Source organism: Antechinus flavipes, chromosome 4 (assembly GCF_016432865.1).
Source record: "Antechinus flavipes isolate AdamAnt ecotype Samford, QLD, Australia chromosome 4, AdamAnt_v2, whole genome shotgun sequence".
In the NCBI taxonomy this organism is placed as follows: Eukaryota; Metazoa; Chordata; class Mammalia; order Dasyuromorphia; family Dasyuridae; genus Antechinus; species Antechinus flavipes.
The window spans coordinates 28,801,356-28,820,900 of record NC_067401.1 but is presented as its reverse complement, the minus strand read 5'-3'; the positions used below and the strand labels follow the sequence as shown (position 1 = coordinate 28,820,900).

General features: G+C 40.0%; 1 protein-coding gene across 2 annotated transcripts in view; it reads left to right on the top strand.

Annotated features, from left to right (window-relative positions):
* Nucleotides 1-3,196: 3,196 nt before the first annotated feature.
* NSRP1 (nuclear speckle splicing regulatory protein 1) overlaps nt 3,197-19,545 on the top strand; it is a 56,975-nt gene continuing 40,626 nt past the window's right edge. For both annotated transcript variants that reach the window (XM_051992243.1, XM_051992242.1), the window contains exons 1-2: nt 3,197-3,282; nt 6,096-6,186. In XM_051992243.1, coding sequence (XP_051848203.1) covers nt 3,263-3,282; nt 6,096-6,186 — 111 coding nt within the window. In that variant the 5' untranslated portion in view covers nt 3,197-3,262. The remainder of the gene's footprint in view (nt 3,283-6,095; nt 6,187-19,545) is intronic.

Here is a 19,545-nt window from a genome sequence, read left to right as displayed (position 1 = left end):
GAACACTAGAGAAGACGGAATTGCTATAGGAAAGCTTTTGGCAAAATTTTACAGCTTTGGTCAAAGACGGGACGGTTCTTTTTCATGTCATTTTGTCTCTGTCTGTGTCTCTGTGCAGAACGTCTGTGTTGTGTTTGTTCTGTAAGCTAGACTTTGTTACCTGGAGAGATTTAAAATGCAACCAGCCAGAAAAATCCTCAATGCTGAAGTTAGAATCCTGGGAAAATTTCTTAAAAAGCCTAACTCTTTTTTCTGTGGATTTCGGCGCTGGCCAAACTGGGGTCTGCACAAAAAAGTTAGCTAATTAAAATTAAAATAACAACTTTACGGATTCTCAAAAGTTTTGAGAGCAAAACATCTTAGCAATGCTCAAAATTTTGAAAGCAACGATTAAGAAGTTTGGCAATTAGTCGTTTTAAAATTGTAAGAAAAATTCCTAAAACATCTCAGTTGTGGGGATTGCTAGCAAGATCAAAAAAGCTCAAATCCCTCTGCTTGCTAACTTTTCTCATCTCAGAACTGCAGGGAAATTCAATTCTGCCTCATCTGCAGAAACAAGGGAAGCAAAACCATGAGACCCCACACAATCTTGCCAAAATACCCCCAACTCAGCTTGAGAATGGGGATGGAGGAGGAGTCAGGTTCCATGGTCACCATTCCCTGAGCTCTGGCACCTGAAACTACCATATATCCAACAACTTAGTAAACTGAGTCCCTTCCATAGGGTCTCTGTCAACTCCCCTTAATTTGTAAGGTTGCCAGTTTTCTTAAAACCATCAGAGTAAATAAGGTCACTGAGAAATGAGCCTGTTTAGGAATGGATTTACTAAGAATCTATAAGCCTCTATAATGATGGATCCTTTGCACCAGGATAAGTTTATAAGTTTAAACATATAAAACATGACAAACAAACAAATCTTTTATGGGTTTAAGTCCTGGTAAACTTTAGTGTATCTAGGCCTAAGCTGCTGTTGGCAGAATTTGCTGTTGAAGTCTCTTGGGACTTTAACCATATTCTTTTGAGTGCTGATTGATTGCCTGATCACTGAGTCAGCAGCCCAGCCTTTGAGGGAAAAGGGGTCACCTTTTTACCTGCCCTAATTATGAGTTTACTAAGGTGCCCACCCCAACTACTCTTAGGGCTTTTGTGGCTGTGCGGCTTGATGGCTCCCCCACTCTGAAGGAGGAAAGGAGTTCACACCTCCTACCTGGAGAAGGCTTAACTCGATGACAGTAACTCCAAGTCACTTAGGGAAGTTGCCCAAGGAGCTGAGGAGAATTCCGCCCTCTTTCAGGGGCGCCCCTTAGAGGCGCTAAAAATGATAACTGGACCCACTGCTCCAGAGGGGCCGTGCCCCAGGCTTCGGAGGAAGCTGCAGAAGTTAGCCTGGGGACCTATTAGAAACAGCTTGTGGAGTCTCTTTAAAAAGAGGCACTGAAGCAGCTGCAGCGGAGCAGACTGAAGGGCCAGAGCAAGAAACCAGGAACAGACTCAATTTTTAGCTGCTGCCATATTTGGGAGCCATGGGGGTTTGTGCTTCAGTTTCATGGCCAAGGCCACTGGGCTTGAACCTGTCCTGGGAGGAAGCTCCCAGGCCCTTGCCCCAAGTGCATTCAGGAGGGGCACTGGAAGGGAGACTGCTCAGGGAAGGGTTGGGCCCCCTCCTCTCCCCGCCCCCCCCCCCTTCGGTCTGCTCAGCACCAGGAGTGATGGGCTTGACCAGCTCCCTCTTACTCCATCACAGGGCCCGACCCAGGGTCACTTTGGATGTGGCAGGTGTGTGGGGCCTTGTTTTCTGTCTTGCTCCTCACTCTGGTCTGACCCGCTCGCCCCCGCCCCCCCCCAATAGAGTAATTGAAGGGTTCTTGTTTTGAGACTTTCCTCCCTCTCTGCCCGGTTTTTGAAACCCTCCTTCCTATTATTTCCTGCTGTCCTGCTCCCTTGTGGGGCGTAATTAAATGGTGAAGTTGAGAACCCCGTTTTCTCTCTCAGACCCCCAGGAGGTGCTTCTCTCAAAGCCCACCTAGATTCCCTCTGAAATCTGGCAGGAAATAGATTCCTCTGCCTGGGACCAAGGACTCCCTGGGCGGGCACTCACGCGGTCCCAGCTTTAGGGGGCCAATCCCTATGCTATTCCCACTCAGATCCCAGGGGACACAGGCCTAACGATGCTTTCCTTTCTATACCATTGTATAAAGACTCACAATTTCTTTTTGCACTCCAAGGGGCAAATCCAGGGGAACTTTGACTAGGAGATGGGCTCAAGCCTGCAAATTCTTTAGAGACACCTTGCGATACCGGTCTGGGACCCCAAACTTTTCGGGGTCTCCCCCTTCCCAACCCCGACACAGAGACGGCGACATAGCGTAGACAACTTTTATATGCCCTGGGAAAGAAAAAAATTGTGTGACTGACTTAGCTGCAATTGCTTTATTGGCGGCCTGGAATCAAAGGGGCAACATGTCCAGGTAAAACATGAGAATATTTTGATATGTTACAGTATGAGATCTAACGCGCTTGCGTAGTTAATGACGCTTTGTTATTTATGTATTACACAACATAACGTTTCCGTGCTATACCACGTGTAAATACAAAGTGAATCGACTGCACACGTGCATCCACGAGCTACTGAGGACCGGGGCAGCCACCACGTGGGAATCAGCAGCAGGTCTGGTGGAAGGGAGCAAAGGCCATAACGCCCGATCCGGGAATGGCCAGGAGGCCCTGCTTTTCCTCAAACGGGTCTAGTCTCTGCGCTCCCGACAAAACAGGCGCGCAGCCCCGCCGTCGGAGGTTCGAATCCCGCCTCGGACTCCGAGCTGCTCTTGGATACGTCGCGGAGACAACGCCTTGGGCCTCAGTTTGTTCATCTGTTAAAAAGACGTGATCTTGGAGTGAGATCCTTTCCCGCTCTACATCAGGGCCGGGGTGTCTCCCCTCACTGAGCTTCCTTTGCACATGCGTCCTCCGCCTCCTGAAGGCTCCTCGCTCGGCGGCCCAACCCCAGCTCAGCATCCACATTTTCGACAGACATTTTGTAACCTTAAAAAAAAGCCTCCAAACAAATAATTGTATTTATTAAAAAACAAAACAAAAAACCCGCCTCGGAACTACGGAATCCGGCCTCCCTCGTCGCAGCAGGCGAAAGATAGATGCACCCGGCGGAGGCGAGCGCGGTGTGGAATCTGCCGATGTCCTGCGACGCGACGTCAGCGTTAGCTTTAATCTACTGCGCCGGCGTCGAGCGTAGGCCGGAGCAAGATGGCGGCCCCGCGCAGGCAGTGAGTACGGGGGCCAGCTGGGGCTGGGGTCCGGCCTGTAGGGTCGGGAGGAGAGAGTAGCGGACCAGGAAGGGGCTCTGAGCACAAAGTGTGTGTGTTTGGGGGGTCTCAGGAGCAGCTCCGGGGCCGAGCAGGGAGAGAGGAGATTCCCCCTCCCCCATCAGTGAGATGGCTGCTCCGCTTGGGACCCCCGGGGCTGGGGAAGCGGGAACTTGAATGGGAACACACTTTCCGTTCGTTTTCTCTGGCCCTTGTTTTTGACGTGGGTGGCTCAGTGGGGAGAGCGCCGCCTTTGCAGTCCGAGTCTGTGCCTCTGGCTAGATGACTCCCTCCCTCCCCATTAGATTATAAACTCGTGGAGGGCAGGGCCCTTTTACCTTCCTTTGCATCCCTAGAATGTAGTAAAAACTTAATGTCTGCTTTTTACCAGCCCTGGCCTAGTCACTCAGCCCCAGTTTCCTCTGTTGTAAAGAGGGGACAATAGTAGAACTTCCCTCCCAGGGCTGTTATGAGAGTCAAATGGAATAAAATATAAATTGAACATCATGAGTTAAAATATAATGAAAAACACAAAAGAAGCTGAAATGAGGCCCTGCAGAATCCTAGCTGTCATCAGTCGTTATCACTGTATTACATAGGTTTTTTTTTAAATTTTGTACATTTACAAATGTTTGGAGAAGGGCTTGGCCCGGTTGCTAGAGGAGTCTAGGACCCACAAAATGCAATAGCTTCTCCCCGGGCACTGCGGAAGCTGTGGGGCGCTTCTTAGAATCGTGCTTTTAAACGCATTAAACATACTTCAGATACGTCTAAATAACATTTTTTAAATTACCCGAATAGACGCTTGTTACTAACCTCTGGTGCCGAGTTTACATCGAGTCCCGTCATCGGAGACCTGGGAGAGAACGCGGCAGTCCTTTTTAAAGGGAAGGAAGCTCCGCCCAGGAGTAAGACCCAAAGTCACACGGCCGCTGTGACAGAGGAATTAAGCAGAGGTTCTAGATGCAGAGCCAGAGCTCTTAGTATTGGGGGGAGGGGGGTTACCAGGGAGGGGCTCCCCATGAATGTGCTCCGAAGGCATCTGCTCAGCAGGAGGACTGGGGGTCCAAGGACTCAGCCAGACAGGACTCAAACCCCCCTCGTCTAGCTCTCGCTATTTACAGAGGAGGAAAACCATTCCGACATTTCGGTGTATGGATATACCTATCAAAACTTTCATCTCTTCCTGTGACCTGGAAGCTCCTCAAATGCTGGAGAAGCTCCCTGATCCCAGAGACAGGTTTCAACTCCTGCCTCTCATTCTCTCTCTCTCTCTTTTTTTTAAATTTTATTTTATTTAATAATAACTTTGTATTGACAGAATCCATGCCAGGGTAATTTTTACACGACATTATCCCTTGCACTCACTTATGTTTCGTTTTTTCCCCTCCCTCCCTCCTCCCCCCCCCCCCAAGATGGCAAGCAGTCCTATATATGTTAGATATGTTGCAGTATATCCTAGATACAATATATGTTTGCAGAACCAAACAGTTCTCTTGTTGCACAGGGAGAATTGGATTCAGAAGGTAAAAATAACCCGGAAAGAAAATCAAAAATGCAAATAGTTCACATTCGTTTCCCAGTGTTCCTTCTTTGGGTGTAGCTGTTTCTGTCCATCATTTATCCACTGAAACTCAGTTAGGTCTCTTTGTCAGAGAAATCCACTTCCATCAGAATACATCCTCATACAATATCGTTGTCGAAGTGTATAATGATCTCCTGGTTCTGCTCATCTCACTTAGCATCAGTCCATGTAGGTCTCTCCAAGCCTCTCTGTATTCATCCTGCTGGTCATTCCTTACAGAGCAATAATATTCCATAACATTCATATACCACAATTTACCCAGCCATTCTCCAATTGATGGGCATCCATTCATTTTCCAGTTTCTAGCCACTACAAACAGGGCTGCTACAAACATTTTCTGCCTCTCATTCTCAATGGCCCTGTGACCCTGGGGAAATTGGGTAACCTCTTAGGGCCTCCTTGATCTGTATTGGGTGAGGAACTTTTTCCTGTGTCCCTCGGGAAACCCCAGGTCTCCCCTCCTTCCCCCCCCCCCCAAAAAAAAAAAAGTACTTAATTGTACAGACTTTAGAGCACTTTTCCAGGTTTCCCTTGAAACAGATTAACTTGCCATCTATTTTTAAAAATTAGGCAGCTCCTATTTTCCAGGTACTGGGGTAGACATTAGAGAACATAAATTCAGCAGTGAGATGGTTTTTGCCTTCAAAGAACCTGCCTTCTACTAAGAGACTACAGCATGTTTTTGGCGGTAGGGTGAAAGAACAAGGAGTTTTATTTAGAATGGCCATTTCCTCGGAGTTAAGGCATTTGAAAATGGTGATGAATTCTACAGGAAATGAAATAATCAGTCCAGGAGTTCCTATAATCACAGGATCATATAATTAGAGCTTGAAGGCATAGTAGAGACCATGGAATCCAAACTCCTTTTAAAGATGAGGAAACTGAGGCTCAGGAAGACTGATGACTCATCAAGAGCCACACAGCTAAGAATCACAGATGGGATGTGAAGTTGGGTCTGAGAATTGTAAGGATTCTCTCAAGTTGCCTCAGTGAAATTTTGTGTGGCTTATTAAAATAAAAAAAAAATTTGGAGTAAGTGTCCAGAAACATTCTGTTTAATTTTAATATGTATTCATGGGATAAAGTCAAGTCCAAGAGTATGGGGTTAGTTCTTTTCTTCTGAAGTTATGACTACATTTAAAAGTGTGTAATAAGCTGTTCATTGATGTGGTTTCCATTCTCTCTGCAGATATGGGCTCATTTTGCCTAAGAAAACACAGCAATTGCAGAAGCCTATTTTGCAGAAGCCATCAGTGTTTGACAATGACTCTGACGAGGAGGTAGGGATATCGGTATTTTTTTCCTACTTTATTGATTGAGTGGACAGCAGAATTTTTTTCTTTGGGAGTTGATCGACTGTGTTAGTGATAGCTATGCAAAATTGAAATTGAGCTAAGTTGAATTATAATTTATATTTATATTTTGAGGCAGCACAGCACAATGGCTAGAAAGCTGGCTCCAAACTAGAAAGATCTGAGTTTAAGGCCTGCCTCTAAGTGATAGAAATTTTGAGAGAGAAAGTTCCAAACCCAATCAACTTATTAGTTAAAGTAGCAGTAACCAATAAATTGGTGGTGTCTTTCTTGATGACCAAAGACCTGGAGAGAGGGCTGACAGGGTCTTTTATAACAATTAGCTAGATGACAGAGCAAAATCTGAATTTGGATCTTCTTCTGATTGGCTACCAATGACATAGTCAGAATTGAAATTACATCATTAGGGCTGCCCCTCTTCAAAATCCCTTAATCACAAGGAGTCCCGAAACAAAAGGTTCTCAGGTGTTGGGAGTTGCTACTATGATTTCAATTGATGTTAGAATCCTTACAAAGTATTAACTCACTAGAGTTGATAGAAACAATGCTTATGTAATTGGTTCATACATTAGAGCTCACACCTTTAAGAGAGTTTACACATTAGCGCTCACACATTAGAGTTCATAAGTCTGGGAGATTCACAAGTTACACCTCCTACAGTCCCACTCTCGGAGGAGTCATCCTTTGAGTTTACACCTCTAAAAGAGCATAAAAGGAGATGAGTGAATGGAGTGAGTCAGTGGAGGAGATTGAGAAACTAAAGTCTGCAGTCAGGCAGAACTAGGGATTTGGAAGAGGAGAGGCTGAAGCTAGCAGAGACAGAGGCAAAGGACTAGCAACAAGAGCTCTCGGAACCAAGGAACCAATACATACTGGATTTTAACTCCTGACTGCATTTGAGATGATTATTACTTTGAACTGAAATTAAGGCTGCCTCCAGAAGCCCCCCACGAAACCTGCTCCCAAAGAACCATTATATTTTAGAAAAAAAGAGAACACCACAAATTGACGACATTTGATCTTTTAGATTAAAAAAGTTTCTATGAAAAGTAGGGGATGATGGGTGGGATTACTAAAGGGGAGGTAGGCAAGTACCCTTTAGGCAAGTATCTGGTGGATGAACCTCAAAGGGAATATTAAATCTAGTTTGATTTAAATCTTAGTAAAATAGAATTAAAATCAATTTTACACAATGGCCCAGATTGATGAAGAGGAGTCACTGTTACTTCAGTGTTTGAGGTGACTGACTCTAAGACCAGAAAGTTCAGAGAAGGTGCTGACCTGCATTGGTGGGAGGAGTTTCCTTACCCAGAGTTCTTTGGACCAAGGAAGCCACAGGTCAAGTTCTTATCCTTATTTATGGTTTATAATTATAATTATTATAATGTCTAGGTCCAAATTTAAGGAGAGAAGCTTCCAATTATATTCTCTCTGTTATATTCTGCTCTAATTATAATATAATATTTTTTCCTAAATGAAACAGGTGTTATCTACATAATTTATTTTAAAACTAGAAATCTTAATTTTTAAATAAAAATAAATTTGATAAAGTACAAGCTTTCTTTAGACTTATTTGAAAATCCTTATAGAGACCAGATGACTGATTAGAATGTCTTCACCTCATAAGACATCTTAAATAGCAAAGGAGTTCATAAATCCTTGATTAGATCTGGCAGGTTGTCATTTAGAAATTGTTTTTCAGGAAAATAAATTTAATAATGAATGATGATGGTTGGCATTTTTATAGTGCTTTCTGTAAGGTTTGCAGTACGCTTGACAAAACTTAGTTGATGCTCATTTTTTCCTTTGGGTATTTGAGTGTTCACTGAATTTAATTGCACACTTAGCACGATGATAGAGAAACATGTCGCCATTTGGTGAGCAGATAAGCCACTTCCTTTTCAGTGACCAAAACTCTATGTGTTTTCTGAAGCCTCAGTTCACAGTAGGAACAGAACTTCTACCTAATGCGTAGCCCTTGACTGTTTCATTCTTTTTGCTTGTTTCTAAAATTGCTGTAGACTCTTTTGTAATCATCAGTCTGACAGGGATTGGCACAGGAAGTGAATAACATCTCTCCATTTCGATCATTCACATCATGGGTAATTACTACCTCATAGCCTTTAGCTCCCAGTAAGGTAGTTCAGGGCAGATAGCTAGGAGCCATGGGACCTGGACCCAGGAAGACCTGAGTTCAAATTCTGCCTCAAACACCTCCAAGCTGTGTGACCCTGGCAAGTCATTTCACCCTTTTTGCCTCAGTTTCTTCATCTGTAAAATGAACTGGAGAAGGAAATTGCAAACCACTTAAGTATCTCTTCCAGGACATAACCCAAATGGGATTGTGAAAAGCGGTGTCCTGACTGAATGATTGAGCAACAACAAACTGAAGCATTTTCACGAATTTATCCTCTTTCATTCTCTGGATCTTATTCATTGGAATATGGATTTTATTGGATAATCCTTCTCAGTATTCCAGGGCTTTGTGCTATCCTAGAGAGGTTTTTATGGAAACACGATCACTTCCCACCCCCAGGGAATATTCCTCTTGCTTTTGTGGTCTGAGCAGGACGTCCTTCATGGCAGAGACCAGCACATGCCATCACTGGTTGATGCCTACTTGACTTACGAAATCAGAGTTCCAGGAACACAGGCTACTTGTGCTGGCATCCTTCAGGGAATCTCATGGTGGTAACGTGCCAGGAAGATTTAGGAAGGGAGCAATCGGGGCTCTTTGTGCTACTGACAGTTGCTGTTAAATAATCAGCAAACATACACGGTGGTATTCTTAGCACCTTACAGTCACTTTTAAAATTATAGAGTTGTATTAAGTTGAAGAAATGGCTGTTTTCACTTCTTCTTATTTGTTTCTTTCTCCTTTTTACTAAAAATGTCCCCAATATATAATGAGAAGATAAGTATGTGTTGATGGTTCCATTACCTCCCTGTATTTTGGGATATAAGCCATTGTTTCCCAAACATTTAACATGTTCTTTTCTTTTAGGTATACTAAAATAATTTTCTCTCAGTGCTTCAGAATTGACCATATATACTTCTTTATGTACTTCCTGAGTCTTTGACTTAGGCTCAGTGCTTTGTATCTTGTAAACCAGGGGCCTGATATTAATGATCTGAGAGTAAAAAAAGTGATTTGTCTTTCAAGAAATCTTGTATATAGGACACATCTTATTAAAGGGGAGAGAGCCTTACATACTTTTTATAGTCAAAAAAAACCCAATAAGCACATGGAATTTTATATCTTTTGAATTTGTCAATTAATTGTCTTGATAAAAATATCTACTGTTGCATATTGGTTGCTAAAACCAACTTTCATATTAACACTTTCATTCAAGATATCCTTAATGTATATACACATTATTTTCATAAAAGTTTTATATTGATGATTCTTTAGCTCTCTTAGTGCAGAGTTGTTGATGGTCTCTCAATGCTTTGGGGGAGGGAGGGGCATTATCAGTAAAGTATAAGATTTTCTTTTTTCTCTTTATTCTTACACTTAAGGTTTCTCTCTCTCCTTAAGATATCTCGAGAATTGTTCCTGTGATGCCCTTGATAATTCTACTTTCAGGTTCCTTCTCTATATATTCTTGACTAATGTAGCTGTCTTTTCTATCACCGGTCTTTTACATCCAGGAAAGGTACACTTAATTAGGACTGTGATATTAAGAGGCCAAATATAGTTTTATTTCCACTGTCTTATCCATCTTTCATTCATTTACTGTTTTTCTTCCAGTCTCATCCTTAAATTATTGAGACAGTTTTGCTTAATTAGGAATTTTGTGATTTTTTAAACTAAATTTTTAACTTTAAATTGACCTTACTGTCCCAGTGCTACTCTCTGTCTCATGAGGCAATAATACTCACGAACTTCCACCATCCTTTTCTATAAAATTCAGCAGACAAGTTTCTATTCAAGACTTTGTTGGGGCAACCAGGTGGCACAGTAGATAGAGCATCAGCCTTGAAGTTGGGAGGACCTGAGTTTAAATCTGTTCTCAGATGCTTGACACTTCTTAGCTGTGTGACCCTGGGCAAGTCACTTAATCCCAATTGCCTCAGTAAAGAAAAAAAAAATCTCTTAAAAAAAGACTTTATTGTTCCCAAGGAAAATGTTGAGGTCTACCACATTCTTCTGTTTATGGGTGGCCTTGTGCTTTTGTCACATTAAGCCTCAAAGCATTGCAAAATCTCCTGGAGGAGATGTCATAACCTCTCAAAACATTTTAGCCTAGCCCATCCACAAAGGAAAAATTAAATGGATGAAGAACGCCTTTTGTTCTGACTGGCATGCATTAGATGGAGAACCTATAGGACTTGTCTATCATTTTGATCAGAACTTTTCAATTGCTGCTGACAAGCAGCGAATTCAATTCAGAATTGAACAAGACTGAATTGGGCTGGATTGCTTTTGGAGCATTGCACAGTTCTTTTAATGACCCTAAATTTCTCTCAGAAACAAAGGCTTCTCTTGATAAGGTTGGCTTTCTTGCCCTGTGGCTACATGGCTATGAGTCTACAGCTTGTATCACATAGAGGCCCGTGGTGAGTGTGAGCAGGTGAAGATGCTTTCCAAAGAACTGTAGACCTGGAGGATGCGACCAGAGGTGTTCCTGATCAGAAAAGGCTGGCCTCAGCCTGAGAAGAGCTGCCCAAGGGTCAGCCACGTCCTCGGGGACCCTCTGTGGTGAGAGGGGACACAGCTTACAGGTCCATCCCAGGGGCTGATAATCGACTTCATTTTAAGTTCAATTTCTGCTTCTTCACATATTTCATTAGGAACATAGTGAGTCCTGAGATGGTGATACAGTGAGCAGGGTGCTGGGCTTGGAGCCAGGAAAACTTGAGTTCACATCTTTCCTCAGACACTTTCTAGGGTGTTACCCTGGAAAAGTCACTCATTCCCTTAGCGGCTTAATTTCTCCAGTTATAAAATGAGGACATATCACAAATTTCCTTAAGATGTGTTCTTAGTTCTAAATTTCTCTCTCTCATTGCTGATTGAGATGCTGACTATTACAGAATTATAGGAGATCGCTTCAGTTTTTCAGCTACTTGTCTTTTGAGCATCATCAATTAATTCATTGAGACAATCTGGCGTTGTTGGGTCTCATGACCAGCTTTTCTGCAATTCATTTTTTCCTAGCTTTGTCCTTGTGATTTTAGGCAAGGCATTTAACTTCCTCAGTTTCTTCATCTATTAGGAATTAGGCTAGTAAACCTCCAAGTTCCCTTCTTTTCCTTTCTTTCTCTGATCATCTCCTTTATTTTCCCATTTTGATGAATTGTCATTGCTCATAATCTTACAATTTTCTCTTCTATAATTTATTCATCTTCTGTTTCGAAATAGCTTTACATTCTGAATTTTTGTTACTATTGATTTGCCCTGTCCATTAGCTTTGCAAGCTTGGGCCATTTTTGGATTTTTAAAGCTCCTCACTATGGTGATTGCCATGCATTAGTTAAGATTTCCTTAGAAAATTATCATAATCATGACTGGTGTTTATTTTTTCTTTGATTTTAAGCCCTTTTTGGAGGCACCAGAAACTAATTTGAATAGGTTAGGTTGCAGGATTGCAGTTGCATGTGGTGTCTTCTCATCTTTATTCTCTTCCAGTTTTGTATTGGTTTTGACCTTTCCACAATACACAGATTATTTGGAAATGATCCCACATCAATAATGAGTCATTTCCTCTCCCTTCAAATATAGTCCTTTTAATTTTTGGTGATATTGTTTGGCCTTTGATAAGTTCAGAACCTCCTGGCAGGCTTCATGCAGAGGAGCCCACTGCCGTCCCCTACCTGGAACTCTGCCCTCCTCCCCGCTGCCCGTCGGCACTCCTAATGCCTTTTGAGGCTTGGCTCCAGCGCCACCTCTTAATGTGGCCTGGATTCCTCCAGTCATTAGTCTACCCCACCCTCAACCTCTGCAAATTCCCGTGTATTTATTTTGTTTTTACCCTGTATTTACTTCTCTGGCAATATGGAAAATATATGTTAGTGTCTTTGGACTCTTCTTAATCCTGAACCCATATTTTCCAACAACTCAATTGTCTTTTCTTAGTTTCATAGGTATCAAGGTATATATGTGATTTGGTCACAGTGTTTTTGTCACTTTTATCCCCTGCTACAGGTTATATTTGGTCAACTGCTGTTTATTTTTTGGCTGTCTTTTGGCCTATACTCATCCTGAGCACTGCAATGCCAGACAACTAAGTTTGCCATGAAATAATGTTTTTTGATGCCATTGGGTACATTTGGAAACTGTTGAATTTCTTATTTAGTTTCTCCCATTTTGCTTCATCTTCTTTGTTTAAGAGGGAGAGGAAGATCAAAAATGTTTTTCTAAATATGTTTCAGTTCCTCTTAGACTGTTAGCTTATTGTCTGAGTCTCATATGTGAATGAGATTTCACATTTAGAATAATAGTTAACCACATGAACACTAGATGCATATTATCAGTTTTGAAAAGGCAGCCTACACTGTTCAGGACACAAATTTAAGGTCAGAAATTTTATTTTTCTGGTCCAGCAGAGGGTGCTTTAGTTCATACATTCATTTGGATTGTAGACATTAAGGGGTCAGAAATTGATGGTAAAGCATTAAAAATTGTTGTGAGTCCAGTTCTTAAAAGTCATCCTGTTAAAATTTGGAAGGGCTTTGTTAACAGCTCCTGATGTATTTATGTTAATATCCTTGGTCTGAAGGTTTTTTTCCCAGTGGCAGTGGTCATCCTGTCTTAATCTTTCACAGGTTCTTCCTAAGACTAGTAGCATGGATGAAGAGATAAAGGTTGATCCTGTACCATTTTCTTATTTGTTCTCTTTAATTGATTTTATTCTATAATTATTTTTGTCTTATAACTGCTTAAGTCATAGTTCTTTGTCTCTTAATTTAGTTCAGAGTACAGCTGAGTTAAATTTAAAAATTTAGCTTTTCTTGTTTCAAGGAATTTTTCCAACCTTGGGGAAATATGTGTGAAAGAAAGGGAGTTGGACCCGATACCTTTACTCCCCCATGCCATCCTTCAAGGACATCTGGTTTGCTGTCTAAATCTGGCCTACTGCTTTGTACCTGGTAGTATGTATGTACTGTATGTATGTAATGAACGTTTCGTAGTCTCATGAGGGAAGAAGGAGGTCATTGGTACTAAACTTCAACCAATCATGTTGCCCTTAGTTACATGATGACATCTATCCTGCTCTGTACTTTGTTTTCTACCCCCCAAATCTATATAAGGAGAACTGCCTTCTTGTTCAGGATCTCTGGCATAAATGGAGGCAAGCCATAGACCTATTTATTGACAGGTAGCATGCCTCTGCTTATAAATATTTTCTTGTTTGGAGATCTGCTTCATTTTACCTTTTTGTTAAATTTCAGTTGTGACTTAGAACATATAGGAAGAGTAATAACAACAAAGGCCATGGGTGGCCTTGGGCTTATGAATCTTAATGGAGACTAAATTGACTAGGTTCTTGAGTCATTAAAGTAGCTTATATGTCTGGATAAAAATCATTTTCCAGGAATTTTGTCTGGGAGGTAGTTCGAGGCTAATCTCTAAAACAGCTGTTCTCCAATTTCTTGATCTCAGAAACTCTTCACATGCTTAAAAATTACTCAGGACTTACTACCTCTCAAGAACTTTTGTATGAATTATCGCTATTGACATTTACCATATTAGAAATTAAAATGTCTTTATATTATTATGGAAATTTTTCTGATCTTTTAGTCCTTCTTACAGATTTTGGTGTCCTAGACTACACACTTTTGAGAACTCTGGAAATTTGGGTTTAATCTAAAACAAGTTAGGAGGGGTGTGGCAGTTCTAAGAAGACTTCTTTTTCCATGATTCCATAGAGATCACAAAGACTTCTGTTAGAGTTAGATCTCTAACCACTGGCTGCAGGGGCCTCAAATGGCCCATGTGGATTCCAAAGAAAGGGATGGACCTCCAAGAGGTTGTCAAGGACATAGCTGTCATTGACCTTGGGATACTTAAGCCCTTTAGCACTGGATTTTGAGAAATCCAGCAGCTCATAGTACAACTCCTCTCATGAGATTTTTCAGGGATGCATTTTTGGGACCCTTATAGAACTTTTTCTCATCATCCCAATTATCTTCCTAGATGTATTCTAGTTCATCTATGGATTTTCTAAAATTTAATGCTCATAATGGAAGTGCTTCAGGTATGAAATAGTAATAGCATTACTAGTGGCTCATTCTGGAGGTCATGTTTAGTGCGGCTTAAAATAATAGCATTCCTTTTTTTGACTGCTACTTCAGAGTTGATTTTTTATTGAATTTATAGTCCACGAAATGCAATTTTCTTCATGGGTTTTGTTAGCTGTACCTCCCCTATCTCATATTTCTGATTTTTAAAAAAATCAAATGTGGTACTTTACATTTCTCTCTTTTTTTTTTTTTCATTTTATTTGATTAAACCTATCAGTTTAGCTTACTGAGATCTTTTTGGATTTGTCATTCAGCATTTTAGCTGTCTCTCTCAGTTTCATGTTATTTCTAATTTTGACAAATCTGTATCTTCATTCAACTCATGTTGAATAGCACAAGACCAAGAATAGAACCTGAGACCCTTTAATGAAGACCTTCCTCCCATGACATACACTCATTAGGGACTGATCTTTGAGTATGCTCATTCAGCCAGTTCAGAATTCACTTAACTGTACAATCATCTCAGATGCAAAACATGAAAGATGTTGGAAAATATTTTGTGGAAACCTAAATATACTAGTCATAGAATATTAGAGTTAGATAGGGCCCTAAAAGTCATCCAATCTGCCCTTCTTTGTAGATTGCTGAATATGTTTTCTGGCAGCAGCAGGAGCCTTGCTCAGAATGGGTGGTGGTGTCATTAGATATGATAATCTTAGGAGGTTTGCCTCATAAAGTCATATCGGCTTGATCATATCAGTTTTAATATATGATCACCTTTGTACCTCTCAGCAAGAAATCACTGGCCACTTCTTTCTGTGGCCATTATTGAAAGTCCCATGTTCTTATGTACATGTCTCATAATTCCAAGGAACCTAGGTTGCTGCTGCTTCCTCAGAGTTCCATCTTTCATGGAAAGGACCTCAAACATTTGAAATAAGCCTATTTTCTCATTCTTCACTTTTTTTTTCTCACATTCTTGAATCTTCTTATCTCCTGACATTGGTCTTAAGGTCTGAAAAGAACATTGCAATTATCTTTTTTTTTTTTTTTTAAATTTTTAATAATTACTTTATATTGACACTCATTTCTGTTCCGATTTTTTTTCCCTCCCTCCCTCCACCCCCTCCCCTAGATGCAAGCAGTCCTTTATATGTTGGATATGTTGCAGTATATCCTAGATACAATATATGTTTGCAGAACCGAACAGTTCTCTTGTTGCACAGGGAGAATTGGATTCAGAAGGTAAAAATAACCTGGGAAGAAAAACAAAAATGCAGATAGTTCACATTCGTTTCCCAGTGTTCTTTCTTTGGGTGTAGCTGCTTTTGCCCGTCATTTATCAATTGAAACGCAGGTCTCTTTGTCAAAGAAATCCACTTCCATCAAAATATGTCCTCATACAATATCGTTGTCGAAGTGTATAATGATCTCCTGGTTCTGCTCATTTCACTTAGCATCAGTTCATGTAAGTTTCTCCAAGCCTCTCTGTATTCATCCTGCTGGTCATTTTTTACAGAACAATAATATTCCATAACATTCATATACCACAATTTACCCAGCCATTCTCCAATTGATGGGCATCCATTCATTTTCCAGTTTCTAGCCACTACAAACAGGGCTGCCACAAACATTTTGGCACATACAGGTCCCTTTCCCTTCTTTAGTATCTCTTTGGGATATAAGCCCAATAGAAACACTGCTGGATCAAAGGGTATGCACAATTTGATAATTTTTTGGGCATAATTCCAGATTGCTCTCCAGAATGGTTGGATTCGTTCACAACTCCACCAACAATGCATTAGGAACATTGCAATTATCATGACAGAAATACTGTTGAATGTAATTGTCAAAATAATTATCACCAAGAAGTATCTAAAAGTAAATTACTTGTCTAATTATTTTGTGTAGAGACTATTCATACAAAGGTTGTACTATTAGGTTATGAACAGGTTGAACTAAATGATCTTTCATATCTTTTCCAGATCTATGAATCTGTGATTCTAAATGATAAGAGAAAGATCATGTTAAATTCATTTTGTGCCTGGATTATCCACTGCCAAGAGAGTCCATAAAAGGCTAAAAATTGGTCATAGGTGCTTTAGGATAGACAAGTGATCCAGGATTATTGACCCAAATTGACCCAAGACCCACGCCTGAGTCCTTCCTACATGGCCAAATGGCCTCAGATTGATTTGAGGATATTGCGCTCCTTATCCCAACAAGCTCACATTCAAAGCACAGATGAAATTCTTCACAGTATTATTTGTCTGCCTCTAGAATTATTTTCATTAGTACTTGTGAAAATCTAATATTCTGTCAGTACTGGCACTTTATGAAGGTAAATTGAAGCACAATGGACTGTTGGAGAGGTCAGATAAAAAAACTCAATTTTAGAGGAAACAGAAAGCATGTAAATGTAATTGTTCACTCTTGGCCTGGGGAGGAAGATGAGAAAATGCCCCTTTTTTCTTACTGGAAGAGAGGAGTAGAGACCCATGAGTATGCCTTTGTGCTTATGCTATCAGAATTGGTCAAAAGAAAAAAGAATTCTTTCTGGATATTTTTCACTGATGATTACCTTGGTCATTTTGTCTAGTATAGTGATTTTTACTAGCTTAATTAAAATGCTGCTTTTTAGACATTGTGCTTCAGATGTTTGAAATATGATGCTTGTATCAAAATCATGCATGAAAATACTATTAATTTTAGGGAGATATTCAAAATGTTTATTCAAAAAGAATTGTTTGCAGAAGAATGGCACATGTTTAACATATATATTGAATTACTTAGTGTCTAGGGGATGGGTGGGGGAAAGGGAAGGAGAAAGAATTTGGAACACAAGGTTTTATAAGGATGAATTTGAAAACTTAAAAAGCCATTATTTAGAAAAAAATAAAAATAAGTTCTTTTCAAAGAAGATAATTATTTTTCATTTCTGACATTAAAAAAAATTGTTTGGTCACATAATCTTTTTTCCCCCCCATAATTCTTTAATTTCTCTGTTCTTTGAGCCTTCTAAAATAATTTTCCTGAAAAAATAAGTGTTCATCATATGCTCATCTTTTTATAATAAAAAAGCTGATCTTATTTTAGTTGGAAGTCTGTTCAGCTTGGTTAGTGAAAGTCAAGTTTATCATCCACTTGAACATTTTAGTTCATTGGCATCAACCATATGTGTCCATCGTGGTTTTTAATCAGTTTAAAATTAAGTAATTTCCTTAGGCACCATGAGAAAGAAGATGAAAGGAAAAATCTTTAGAATCTTATACAGAAGGAAGAGACAAAAACAGAAAAATAATTTATTAGTCACATTCTATGTATGTGCCCTAATAAGCACTGTGGTATATAGCAGATGGAGCTTCCCTTTGTGTTTCTTTCTATTCCAGTAGAGTAAGAACATTATAGAAGGAGCTGGAATATCCAGGCTAAGGTAGGAGGTAAGCAAGATCTTTTTCCTAAGGATGGAAATTGGTTTTAGTTGTAGGCCATGTAGAGTTCCTCTGGGAGCTTCCACCAAACCTCCATATGCCTGTTGTCAAGATTTAATCATCCTGACATCTGAGCAAATGTTTTTACTCCCTAGATAATTTAGGTCATTTAATATTTCTGAAATGAAGGAAATTATATGAACTCAGCACTGTGGATCTTATTTTTTAAAAAAGTTTCCATAATGAACTTGTATACCTTTTTCAACCAGTTGGAATTCATTTTCTCTTTTAGTGATTAAAAGATACTCATGTGCCAAACTTTGGTGGAAAATTTCATTACCAGAAGTAGAAATAACACATATACAGTGTATGTATTGGAGGTGGGGAGTGTTGTTTACCCAATGAAAATGTGATTGCTAGCTTCAAATTAAAGGGATGCTTGCAGCAAGGTAGGGGTTGGGATGGTAGTAGTTAGGATGAGATTAAAGTGAGGGGAAATAGGGAAGACAATAGACCCATTTCAGACAGTCATAAAAGAAAGGAAAAGGAAAAGCCTGCCAATATAGGCAAGCTTCAAAGTCAGGAAAAAACAAGTATCAGGGCTTTGGTTCTTCTTGCTGCTAGTGGCTTCTAGAATATGCTTCAAGTAGCCTCATTGGACCTTTCTGGGACAGAGCAATACAAATTCCTATAAACAGAGGCAAAGCCTTTTCTTGCACAGAAATAAAAGATTTAGAATTTGCATGTCTATCTAGATAAAACATAATCATTCATATTGCCCACTATCCTGGCTCAGATCCTCTTCCCCTTTTACCTGTACTATTGTAATAGTTTTCTAATTATTCTTCCTGCCTCAAGTATCTTCCCCACTGTTGTCCATCCTCATTACAGCTATTAAAATCATTTTCTAAAATGCAATTCTAACCATGTCATTCCCCTATTCAGTAAACTACAGTGATTTTGTATTACTTTTAGGGTTAAATAGAAAACTCCTGTGTTTGGTATTTAACCTGGCTCAGTCTTGTCTTTCCATCCTGTTCATAAATAATTCCCTTTCATGAGTAAGCTTTCTTACAATTTCTTACACACGCTTTTTCTTCCATCTCCTTCATCACCCCTCAGAATCACAGGCTTCCTTCAAAGCTCAAGCATCACCTTCTGCATGAAGCCCTTTCTTGTAATCCCCCTCTTGCTGGGATCTTTTCTCCAAGTGATGTCTCTGCATGTCTTTGCTTACTGGACCATAGCTCCTGAAGGTCAGGAACTATTTCACTTTTGTCTCTGAGCCTTAGGTAGAATAGCAATAATTGAATTAAGGCTTAGTGATTAATTGCTTCACACTAAAATGTAATCCTTGTCCTTAGTAGTTTTGGTTGAGGGGAAAAGAGTTACATTATATGTAGTTCTAGTGACTGTGGGGGTGGATTAGGGCAGGCAATTATTGAGAAAGGCAGTATTATAGAAAAGAGATAAAGGATCTATAAAAAATAACATTAAAGCCTCATTCTCATTTAGTTTTAGCTTAAGGACAAATAAAATCTGCAGTCATTTTTGTCATGTGGAAAACACTTAGACATGGTAGACAATGCATCTGTTAGATATGATTGTTATCTTTTAACACTTTATAAAGGAACTTTAAAAAAAAAAGTATTTTTGTAAAGAAGTTTCAGATGGTCAATGTACATATCACTCATTCAAGTTAATATTA